At 41.6% G+C, this 12,477-nt stretch overlaps 1 protein-coding gene across 1 annotated transcript; it reads left to right on the top strand.

Annotated features, from left to right (window-relative positions):
- Nucleotides 1–2,574: 2,574 nt before the first annotated feature.
- LOC138770429 (fibrinogen-like protein 1) lies at nucleotides 2,575–12,258 on the top strand. The gene is made up of 6 exons (XM_069949532.1): nucleotides 2,575–2,604; nucleotides 7,276–7,362; nucleotides 9,407–9,520; nucleotides 10,664–10,784; nucleotides 11,686–11,871; nucleotides 11,966–12,258. Exons 1-6 carry the CDS (start codon nucleotides 2,575–2,577, stop codon nucleotides 12,256–12,258), a joined length of 831 nt encoding a protein of 276 aa, XP_069805633.1.
- The last annotated feature ends 219 nt before the right edge of the window (nucleotides 12,259–12,477 follow it).

The raw sequence follows: 12,477 nt of genomic DNA, 5'->3' as shown, positions 1-12,477 counted from the left end.
AGTCGGAGCTGTTTGCCGGCCGGCCGAAGAAGACGTCACTGACTGAAGATCGGAGACGGGGGTCAGCACGTGACAGGTAATGTACACGGGTGGGGGGTGGTGGGACACGGGGAAGGGGGCCATTCACAGACATAACATCCATTACAAAGTTGTATAACTTTGTAATGTTTGTTATTCTGTGAATAATTCTTTACCGCCGCACTACTCCTTTAAATGCTACACATGACACCGGGCAAGGTTGGGTCACTCACTTCGTCACAAGATGTGCCTAACCACATAACACACAATGACAGTTAGCGGTGGGTGCTGTTTGGTTTCCTCCTTGCCTACGCCATCTGCGGTTGGCATAGGCAACGTGATTTAAAGGGGTACATGTGGCTCTGTCCATGTAAAGAAGGTTTCCTGGAGTTTTTCAACTTTACATAGAAGTTATATTGTGTTTGAAGTTTATTGTTGAGAGGCTGTGATAGTGGCATTATACTGCGATTTTGGGGTGTTGGGTGCACCCAGGCATGCTCCCCCTGATGTCACAGTGTCATTCCAGAGGTGTTGGCATAATTTAGGGAAGTTTCATGGGGGACTCTGTGACCTAGTGGATTTCCAAGTGCCTCGAATTTGTTTCCCATAGACTATAATGAGATCGAATATTCGTCGAATAGTCGAATCTCAGTGCCTATTCAATTCAAATTCTCGAAAGTCGAATATTTCACTACTTGCTGATCTCTAATGAGCGCTCAATTTATAATTTGTAACTTTTTTTAAAAAGTCAAACAAACTGGTGCAGGCCTACATCTGGTCAGTACCGGGTGAGTTTGTTATCAATTTTTTTTTGCCAATATTCTGAAAATATTCTATTTACAAATTAATGAAAAATTGTTGCAATTAGTCCTATTTGGCTGGGTTGAAAAACAAAACCAAACAGATAAAATCACACGTCCCCCCCCCCTGTGGTTACCCCTATGTTTAAAATTTAGGGTATATTCACTGGTTAAACAGTGGTCCAACCTCATGCACGAATATAGTAATTATGGCAATACCTACGCGGCCGTTCTTGGCTTTTTCCATAACTTTTTGGAGAGGGTTGTGGGTATGTGTGGACAGGGGACATCCCTATGTTTATTCTCTGCTATTACTTCATGGCAGTCTCACCTGATGGCTGGGGCACTGCTGTTCTTCACATAGATCTATGTTTCACATCTTTGATATCTATCTATCTATCTATCTATCTCCTATCTATCTATCTATCTATCTATCTATCTATCTATCTATCTATCTATCTATCTATCTATCTATCTATCTATCCCTCTATAATATCTATCTATCTATCTATCTATCTATCTATCTATCTATCTATCTATCTATCTATCTATCAGACATCATATCTACCATTTGGATATGTCATACAAGTCAAGGATTGGAATAACACTATAATGTGAAATAAGAATGAAGGTCCTCGGCTTAATGTGCAAATGTTGTCATTCCAGATTCTCAAGGTGAAGGAACATTCTAGCTGCATGTGCAATACTAGACATAGTGTTTTTTCCAGTTTCCTGGGTGTAATGGATGGGATGAGGTTTGTTCCTCGCTTTGGAATCATTTTGAAGTTCAGAAGTTCAGAATCTTTCTTTTGTTCTTTAGAGCTTGAGGCTCCAGACGGATACACAACCAGACGGGAAGTTATTTTTGGTATTTGGGAAGTTACAAGCACAGGAGAAAGCTGTGGAGGTTACTGAGTTCTAGTTGTGGAAAGTGGTTACATAGTCAGGCTATGTTCACACAACGTGAACACCCGGCCGATCCGTGACCCCGGCCGGTCTCAGCCCGGATCATCCCGGCCGGTACTTAAGTACTAGCCGGGTGATCTTTCCAGCCGCGGAGCTCTGATGCGGGGGGAGCAGCGCGCGCCCGCATCAGAGCTTCCCATAGCCCACAGTGAAGCAAGCGGCCGGAGCAGCTTGCTTCACTGTGTGAACTGACAGGTCTTTCTGCGGCTGGAATTCACTAAATGTCAGTTTTTCCTGGCACCGCATGGGCTCCCGGCCGGAGCGCATACAATGTGTGTACGCTCCGGCCGGGATCCCATTGAAAATAAGGCTATGTTCCACCCCTCAAAACTACGACCGTAGTTCTGCGGTGAGAACTACGGCCGTAGTTTTACGTAGTGTGAACATAGCCTCATAGTAAATATAACGGCAAACCGAATAAATACATAAATTAGCTAGACTGGTTTCTAAGTTAAAAATACTTTTAATAGGTAGATAGATTTTTATATTTTAAGCAGTATTACTATACTATAATATTCCTTTAACAACAACAACAAAAAAAACTTAAAGACCTGTAGAAAAAACTGAGCTGGTCATGTAGGGAGCGATCTGAGAGGACGTATGCTTATACTAGGCTGAGGTTTTGCCTTCGCACTTTATTGCCCATTTTTAAAAAACTACATACAGTGTACAATTCTGTGCCATAGGCACATAGGCCTGCCTATGGCGGGCTCAATGAGCAGAAAGCTGATTGGACCGCACCGATTCAGGTAGGAGACCTCCGGCGGTCCGATACAGTGATGACTGCGTGATGACTGTGGGACTGCGGGGGACACGATTGGTAAGTGAAAGGGGACTGCCCCTGTCACTTACTCTTAAACGCCGTGGTCATGCTGCAATCGTGGCGTGTAAGGGGTTAATGACACGCTGTAGCATGATCGCTGCAGCCTGTCATTAACGGTGAGGCGCCGGCTGCTCACTGCACCTGCTATGAAGCACTCTCCGTTCCGGAGCGCACTTTATAGCTCAGGACGTACTGGTATGTCCTTGGTCGTCTAGGGGTTAATAAAAAATCCCGTCCCCCTAATAAAAGTTTGAATCACCCCCCGTTTCCCATTTTATAAATATAAACAAACAAATAAATAAATATATTTGTTATGGCCGTGTGCGTAATCGCCCGAACTATGAAATTATCGCATTCCTGATCTCGCACAGTAGGCGGCATAAGTGCACAAACATTCCTAAAGGCAAAATTGTGCATTTTTGGTCACATCAAATCCAGAAAAATTGTAATAAAAAAGATCAAAAAGTCGCATATACACAACTTGGGTAAGAAAGTAATGATTATGGCGTAAAAAATGAAACCTCACATTACCCCATAGACCAAAAATTAAAAGCGTTATAATGATGGTAATAGAGCAATTTTAAACACATTTAAATTTTTTAAAAAGGTTTTAATTTTTTAAAAGCCATGAAATAAAATAAAAGTTATACAATTTATATATTGTTGTAATCTTACTGACTTAAGGAACATAGGTCACATGTCTGTTTTACCATAGGACGAACGTTATAGACACAAAACTCTCTTAATTGAAATTTTTTTTTTTTTGACAGCACAAATGATTTTTCCCCCATTTCGCAGCATATTTTATTTAATTGGTGTCACAAAAATAAGGGCTCATATGGGTCTGTAGGTGAAAAAATGCAAGAGCTATGGCTTTATAAACATAAGAAGGAAAAAGCAATAGTGCAAAAACGAAAATTGGCATTGACCTTAAGGGGTTAATTGACTAGGTGTCCATCTCAATTTTTTGGCAGTTGGATGGCCCATTCAACTCAACTGTCAGATTACAGTAGTTTCACTTCACATGTAAAAAAAAATAAATTAGGTTCTATATGTGTCTTTTAATTGGAGACTTTCTTTTTTTTTCTTAAGGAAAATCCTGCTACAGTTACCACCCTCTAATGTACGTGCTAGGCCCAGTGGCGTAGCTACCGCGGTCGCGGCCCGCCACGATCACACCACGGGCCCGATCAATCACTCTTATGACCGCAAGCAAAACAATGCTCCGTCTTCCACCGGCTGCTGCGCGGCTGCCGGGGGTGTCGCGTCTTATCCCCGGCAGCGCGTGTATCCCAGAGCTCGCTGGGCGCTTTGGGCCCTGACTTCCGGTTCCGGTGCCCAGGGAGCTCTGGGATGCGCACGCTGCCAGGGATAAGACGCGACACCCCCGGCTGCGCAGACCAGGAGGAGAGAGGATCAACGTGGGAGCGCGTTGTCAGGTGAGTTAAATTTTTTTTTTTTATCAGCCTGCACGTGGGGTGTTAAAGAGGGGGCATCTATGAGGGTGGGGGGAAAGAGGGGGCCATCTATGAGGGTGGGGGGAAAGAGGGGGGCATCTATGAGGGGGGGGAAGAGGGGGGGCATCTATGAGGGTGGGGGGAAAGAGGGGGCCATCTATGAGGGTGGGGGGAAAGGGGACCATCTATGAGGGTGGGGGGGAAAGATGGGGCCATCTATGAGGGTGGGGGGAAAGGTGACCATCTATGAGGGTGGGGGGGGGAAGAGGGGGCCATCTATGAGGGTGGGGGGAAAGAGGGGCCATCTATGAGGGTGGGGGGAAGAGGGGCCATCTATGAGGGTGGGGGGAAGAGGGGCCATCTATGAGGGCGGGGGGAAAGGGGACCATCTATAAGGGGGGGAGAGGGGGCCATCTATAAGGGAGGGGGGGAGAGGGGGCCATCTATAAGGGGGGGGAGAGGGGACCATCTATAAGGGACGGGGAGGGGAGAGAGGGGGCCATCTATAAGGGAGGGTGGGGAAAGAGGGGGCCATCTTTAAAGGAGGGGGGAGAGGGGGCCATCTATAAGGAGGGGGGAGAGGAGGCCATCTATAAGGGAGGGGGGAGAGGGGGCTATCTATATGGAGGGGGGGGAGAGGAGGCGATCTATAAGGGAGGGTGGGGGGAGAAAGGGCCATCTATAAGGGAGGGTGGGGGGAAAGGGGGCCATCTATAAGGGAGGGTGGGGGGAGAGGGGGCCATCTATAAAGGAGGGGGGAGAGGGGGCCATCCATAAGGGAGGGTGAGGAGAGAGGGGGCCATCTATAAGGGAGGGGGTAGAGGGGGCAATCTATAAGGAGGGGGGAGAGGAGGACATCTATAAGGGAGGGGGTAGAGGGGGCCATCTATAAGGAGGGGGGAGAGGAGGCCATCTATAAGGAGGGCAACATGGGGGAGAGGGGCCATCTATTTGGGGGGGCAACATAGGGGGAGAGGGAATACACAGAGGGGGGCATATATTATTAGGGGGTCACATAGAGTCAGGGCTACCCACTAAATGAGGGTGTAAAGGGGCCAATACAGATGTGCAGTGTGTATAGAGATGAGGATGGTGCCAGAGTGAGGAGACTAATATGTCTGTCTGGCAGATTCTGTGGATTCGTGGCTCGGAAAAGTTCTCATAACGGCCCAGGACGGATGGAGAAGAAGATAAAAAGGAAAGAACTCCGATCAGAGAAGACGTCTCCTGTGAGTCACCTGATATAACTGCACTGTAATATATATGGTGTATAGAACCTGTGTAGAGCTGGGGCCACCTCTATTTGACTGGATGAGGTGATTTAGTATACTGGATTTGGTCAGTAACAATATGGTGGTGATGGTAGTGGTTGTGGTGTGGCGGTAATGTTTCCTTCCTATATACTGGTATTACTGGTAATATTGGTCTCAGCATACAGGATTTGGTCGTTAACAGTATGGTGGTAATATGTACGGTGATAATACTTTTTCTTCCAATATGCTGGTGTTATTGGTAATATCTGTCTTGGTGTATATATATATATATATATATATATATATATATATATATACACCAATAGCATCACTTGGTCGTGAAAGGAGGGGGGGGGGCCCAAGTTGGCCTCTCGCACCAGGGCCCAGGAGACATTAGCTACGCCCCTGGCTAGACCCGCAGGGTAGAAGAAAGTCAGAGTGTTGCTGCTGCTACATCCTGGTGTCTGTTTTGGAGCCTTCTAGGACCATTGCCCCTGATGAGGTTTCTGCTTTAGAATTTTTACTGCTGTTCTTGGAGAAAGTGTCATTTAACGCTGCTGATCCACCGGCGCCCAGTGATGTCAACGGAGAATAGGTAAGTATACACCACTGATTCACCAACGTCCAATGCAGTCCAAGGAGAAAAGTTTCTTTGATGCCGCTCGTCCACCAATGTCCACTGCTGTCCTGGGAGAAAATTGATTTTACACTGCTGGTCCACTGAAATCCACTACTGTCCATGGCAGAAAATTAATGGTTGACTGGTTGATTTACTTTTTTGTAAAAAAATTGTAATATACACTGTTGTTTTCTGTTATCGGCCATTATCGGAAATCACTGGCCTAGTTTAAGTTTGAAAGATATGGTGATTTTGGCCATTGTATTAGCACAAAATGGGCTTTATTATACCAGTGTAAAATCTAATATGCGCCACCTGCATTCTGATCCAACGGGGGCTGTGCACATTATGGTCTCATGGAGTGTTCATAGCCATGGAGACCGAACTTCCAAATTAAGGCTATGTTCACACTACGTAAAATTACGGCCGTAGTTTTGCGGTGTGTGACATAGCTTTATGTTCAATGGGATCCCGGCCGGAGCGTACACACATCGTATACGCTCCGGCCAGGATCCCATGCAGCGCCGGATAAAACTGACATGTCAGTTTTCTGCGGCCGGAATTCAGTGAATTCCGGCCGCAGAAAAACCTGTCAGTTCCCACAGTGAAGCATAATCTAGAATGAGCGCCTAATTTATAATTTGTCACTTTGTTTTAAAAGTCACACAAACTGGTGCAGGCCTACATCTGCTCAGTACCAGGTGAATTTGTTATCAAATTTTTTAGCCAATATTCTGAAAATATTCTATTCACAAATTTATTAAAAATTGTTGCAATTAGTCCTATTTTCCTGTGTAAAAAAAACCCAGATAAAATAACCTGTGGTTATCCCTAATACCTGCGCGGCCATTCTTGGCTTTTTCCATAACTTTGTGGAGAGGGTTGGGCACATGTGTGTGGACAGTGGACATCCCTATGTTTATTTTCCACCTTTACTTCATGGATGTCTCACCAGATGGCTGGGGCACTGCTGTTCTTCACATAGATGCATATCCCAGATTTTTGATATATATATATATATATATATATATATATATATATATATATATATATATATATATATATATTTATCAGACATCATATCTACCATTTGGATATGTCATAAAAGTCAAGGATGGGAATAACACTATAATGTGAAATAAGAATGAAGGTCCTCGGCTTAATATGCAAATGTTGTCACTCCAGATTCTCAAGGGGAAGGAACATTCTAGCTGCACGTGCTATACTGCACATAGTCGTTTTTCCAGTTTCCTGGGTGTAATGGATGGGATGAGGTTCGTCCATCGCTTTGGAATCATTTTGAAGTTCAGAAGTTCAGAATCTTTCTTTTGTTCTTTAGAGTTTGTGGCTCCAGACGGATACACAACCAGACGGGGAGATATTTTTGGTATTTGGGAAGTTACAAGCCCAGGAGAAAGGTGTGGAGGTTATTGAGCTCTAGTTGTGGAAACTGGTTACATAGTCATAGTAAATAACACAGCAAACCTAATACATACATAAATTAGCTAGACTGGTTTCTAAGTTGAAAATACTCTTAAATTTTTATATTTTAAGTAGTATTACTATACTATAATAATATTCCTTTACCAAAAAACAAAAAACAAAACCTTAAAGACCTTTAAAAACAATAGAGCTGGTCATGTAGGGAGCGATCTGAGAGGACTTATGAGGTTTTGCCTTCGCACTTTATTGGCCATTTTTTATCATTACAAAAATCGTCCATTTTTCTTCAAAAACAAAGTTGTCTAAGTATTTGTTTGGTTATTTGATATTTTATTTGATATTTTAGGGTATGTTCACACAACTTTTTTAAGGCCGCATTTAAAAAAATAAAAACATTGTGTGAACAAACCCACATGGCGATTTATATATATTTTCAGGCTATGTTCATACTTAGTATTTCCATCGGTCATTTGGTCAGTATTTTTCAATGAAAACCAGGAATGAATTAAAAACATAGAAAGGTCATGACTAGAGATGAGCGAACCTTGAGCATGCTCTAGTCTCTAGTCATGACCACACATGTGACAGCCGTCTTACGTTTGTTAGGACTTTATTTGACCGCACAATGGCAGACGTCCAAAAAAATTGGTCATCAAATGACCAATTGGCCAAACTCTGCGGCAGTTTGTTGGCCGTCTTAAATGGCTTAAGTGGCTGTTTAAAAATTTCTTTTTAGGGTCTTTTTCTTTATGACATGAAAATGATAAATATAATATTTTAATTAAAATAGATTTTATTTTTAAACATATCCTTTTCTTGAAAGATTTGTGAAAAAAGAAAAAAATAATATTAAGTTAAACAACTAAAATTATTATTAATAGATCTATTCTTTATGTAAATTTAAATTTGATTACTTTATTATTTGACTTTATTTTCATAAATATTTTCAAGTTTACGATCTATCTAAATATATATATATATATATATATTAATGTATAATTATAGAACTTATTTAGTTTTTTTTATGTATATTGTATATGTGTATGTAATATGTGATAGTAGTAAGAAAAAGAAAAATTTGGGAAAAATAGAAAAAAACCTGAAAGTTATACTGAAGTCATGATAATATCAAAGTATAGAGATCCCACAGAAACTGGAATGTTAATGGAGGTAATTGTAGCCACAGAGTGATAAGGAGCCGTCTCTGTCCTCTGATTGGCTGGTTTTTGCCTCCACCCTGATACAAAGGACTATAAGAAGGGAAGAGAGGAATGGGTGGTAGAGTGTCCTCAGCTATAGGTGAGTTACTGCAGCAGGGAGATTCTGCTTCCCAGCATGCTCCAGTCTCATTGTATAGGAAATTCAGGTTAAATTGTTTCCATCTGTGATTTATTCTATATATATTAGTATAATCCTTACTGTTGTTTTTTCTGATATTATTATGTATCTAGGAATATAACATGATTATTTCTTATATTCTTAGGAGTAGAACCATGGCAGCCCTGAAGCTATTCCCATGTCTCCTATTATTAACCCTTTCCTACCCCCAGACTGCATCCCAGGTGAGCACATTGCTTCATACAGAAGGGACTTGTCCATATGTCCATGTGTCTTCATCTCTTCACCATTGACATACACCACACAGAATACAGAATGACATTTGGCTATCCAGATTTATTCTATTCTGTGATTCCACTTGCTATGCCTCTCCTGCTTTATTCTTTTTTATTTTATACATTTATATTTCACCCTTTCCTTGACATTATATACGTACACAAGCACAGCACATATTATATTATCTCTATAGTTGGTGTATACAGTATATACTATTCATTACTCACCTCTACCCCTCCAGCACTACCACTCCCATGCCTCTCGCTATACTGGTAATCACATGACTGATGCAGCCAATCACTGGCACTGGTTAAATTCAAAGCTATAAATATTTATATGAGTCATTTTAGTTTCTTAGTTATTTAAGACTGATAAAACGCATATAATAATCTTTACCACCATTGTTATTACAGGATCAGTCTGACGTGGCTCACGGTTATGACTGCTCGCATATATGGGAGAGAGATGACGCGTCTACCAGTGGAACATACCGGATAAAACCACAAGGATCCGACATCTCTTTTCTGGTAAGACAGCGGAAAGAAGCCTAGGTGTTATTTAGGTGTAAGACCTACATTCCCCTAGTGGAAGAGAATCAGGGGATTTAAGCTGCAGGAGTAAATCCCGACAGCCAGTGAAAGTCCAGTGTACCCCGACCACACACAATCATTGGCTACAGTATGTTCATTTTTTAAAAGGGATTTTTTATTTATTTATAAAAAGACGGCCATGAATAATGAGCAAACAAAGTTCAGTTTGGCACTCAGATAATAAGCGGTGGTGCACATAGACAGGAGCCAGTCCCACGTAACCAATAGTAATAAACTTCTCGGCACTCACCAATCAGTTATGCTTGTATGGTTTATTGCATCTTCAAAGATGAAAAACAAATGGTACAGGACGCGTTTCTGCTTGTGCCTTTATCAACTGCCTGCAACTCTTTGAAGATGCAATAAATACCAAAAACATAACTGACTGGTGAGTGCCGATAAGTTTATTACTATTGGCCATAAATAATGATCATGATAATTTTTAGGGCCGTTATTACAACAAAAAAGGCTTTTTTTTTTTTTTAACTTACATTTATTTTGTGTGAATATGGCCATTGACATTTTTTCCATACATTTATATAGGAAAATCTGTCAATCTCAAGCTGTGGGCAGAAATTATTTTGACTTATTACATAAACATGCTAAAAGTTTTGATCAGTCGTGATCTCACTGCTGTAAACCATCTGCATCCATCCAGCTGCAACACCGACTTATAATGGAGCCACTTGGACAGAGACGGGGAATAAAATGCCCTACCGGAGGTTTTTATCCGCTCACTATCAGTGAGACCCCCAACTGATCAAAAATTTTGACAAGTTTTTTTTTTATGACTTTAATCCCCATTTGGAGCCCCTTTTAAGCATAGCTTGAATGGATGACGGTACATCTCAGTATTTGCATTGGTGCTTGTCTCCTAGGACTCTCTTCAATAATTCTCCTATTTCAGAGAAGTAGAGACAGCACTCTCTGATTTCTTTGGGAACCAATGTTTTATTCTATGGGGTAACAGTAGTATGGCGACACTAAACATATATAGCTTTGTTTTACTGCTTTCGATACAGACAGAATTACAGTAAGAAAATAAGATTTACAAGTACGATATTTGTGCTCTAATTTAAGGTGTACTGTAAAATGTCTGAACTTGGTGGCTGGACTTCCATACAAAGACACGATGGATCAGATGGGTTAAATTTTGACGAAACATGGGACAACTATAAAAATGGATTCGGCGAACTTGAAGGTAAATATGACAGAAGAAGGAGAATTAGTCACCATCTGAGCACTCATACAGGAGTTGTATTTTGGCTACATACTGGGATGGTAATGCGTCTTAGGAGTGAGATCCTATAAGATCTTTAACTGAAGACTTGTCAAAAGTTAATTTATTTGACACAAATCTTTTAATAAATTTTAGTTATTTAGACAGGAATTTCAAATAAAGTATTTAAAGGAGAAGCCCTGGCAGGTCAATTTTTTGTTAAAGTGGTGGAGAGGGGGAGGCTGAAAAAGAATGTCCTCTCACTCCCCGGCTCAGGTGCTGATACCGCTTACCGAAGCTCCAGTCCCCCAAGGTCCCCGGCCGCTTTATGGATAGGACGCAAGTTGTGATGTGTCAGGTCTACTAAGCCATTCAGCAACCATAACATCCCGGTGGACTGGAGCTTCGGTACGCGGCATCAGCACTGGAGCTGGGGAGGTGAGAGCACGTTATTTCTTTTAGCCTACTCCTCCCCGTCACTTATTAAAAAAAAAAAAAAAATCACCCTGTCTGGATTTCTCTATTAACTCCCTAGAAGAGCCTTATATGTAGTTGCAATTTTTTATGAAACTCTGCTTGGGAATTACAAAATTTAGGTATAACTATGGCCATTAAATTGAAATAGAATTTTTTTTTTCAAGTTGAGTCTGTTTTTCCATCAGTCACTGGGTTATGGGGAATAGCTGCCGTTCTCTGCACGTTCCCTAGGGAGGAGCTATGTGGGAGAATGCTGAGGGACTTGGCCCTTTTGTTCTTATGATACATAAGGGATACATATAATATGGTCTCTGATGACACCACCTTGAGGCACCCCTTCACTGCATATTACTGTACTCTCTCCAGTTTGTATCGTCTATATAATCGACTCATTTTGCTATTAAAGGTGAACATTGGCTTGGACTGGAATACATGTATCTCCTGACACACCAGCCAGACAGATCTGCCAAACTGCACATCAGCCTCGGGGACTTTAGCGGCAATGAATCCTATGCTGAATACAATCCCTTTAGTGTTGGAAATGGAGACCTCCACTATAAATTATCGGCAGGGAACTATTCCGGTACAGCAGGTGAGAGGATGGAGAATATGAAAAATTCTAACTAAAAATTATCGAGGAAAATCGTAAAGGAAAGATAAATTACATAGTATATATTTTATTATAGGCGATGCCTTCCTTGGAAATGGAGCAGAAAACCAGCATGGCAGCTACTTTGGCACTAGGGATCATCCCACCGACAACTGTCAACGGAAATGTAAAATTGGGGACATGAGGTTCCCCAGCTGCGGTGATATCTTCCATTCGGGCTGGTGGTATAACGCCTGCGGATCAGCAAACCTGAATGGTGTTTGGCACAGTGCTTCAGATTATAAAAGCTTTGCCTCTTCTGTGTCATGGCCGACGTGGAAAATCAGAAAGTTGCTGAAATTCAGTGAAATGTATCTGATTCATCATTAGGGGGATTCTACTACAGGCCCTTCTGTGTCTCATTTATAGTTATATTTATTATTATTTTAAATAAATCTTTTAATTTATTGTAATTTACTATGTGTTTGAGTGTAATAAAGGAAACTGAAATGTATTACAGCAATGTGTGTCTTTCATTCAAAGTAGAAACTTTAGGCAGCGTACATCTTTACTGGACCTAACTCTTCTTAAATTTGGGCCACCATATGC

Source organism: Dendropsophus ebraccatus, chromosome 13 (genome assembly GCF_027789765.1).
Source record: "Dendropsophus ebraccatus isolate aDenEbr1 chromosome 13, aDenEbr1.pat, whole genome shotgun sequence".
Taxonomy (NCBI): domain Eukaryota; kingdom Metazoa; phylum Chordata; class Amphibia; order Anura; family Hylidae; genus Dendropsophus; species Dendropsophus ebraccatus.
This window is presented reverse-complemented; position numbering and strand designations above follow the sequence as displayed.

Coding starts and splice junctions, on each gene's coding strand:
- LOC138770429 (XM_069949532.1), top strand. CDS start 2,575: ATGACTGTGGGACTGCGGGGGACACGATTG. Junction 7,363..9,406: donor CCCAGGAGAAAGGTGTGGAG/GTTATTGAGCTC, acceptor TTGTTATTACAG/GATCAGTCTGACGTGGCTCA. Junction 9,521..10,663: donor GATCCGACATCTCTTTTCTG/GTAAGACAGCGG, acceptor CTCTAATTTAAG/GTGTACTGTAAAATGTCTGA.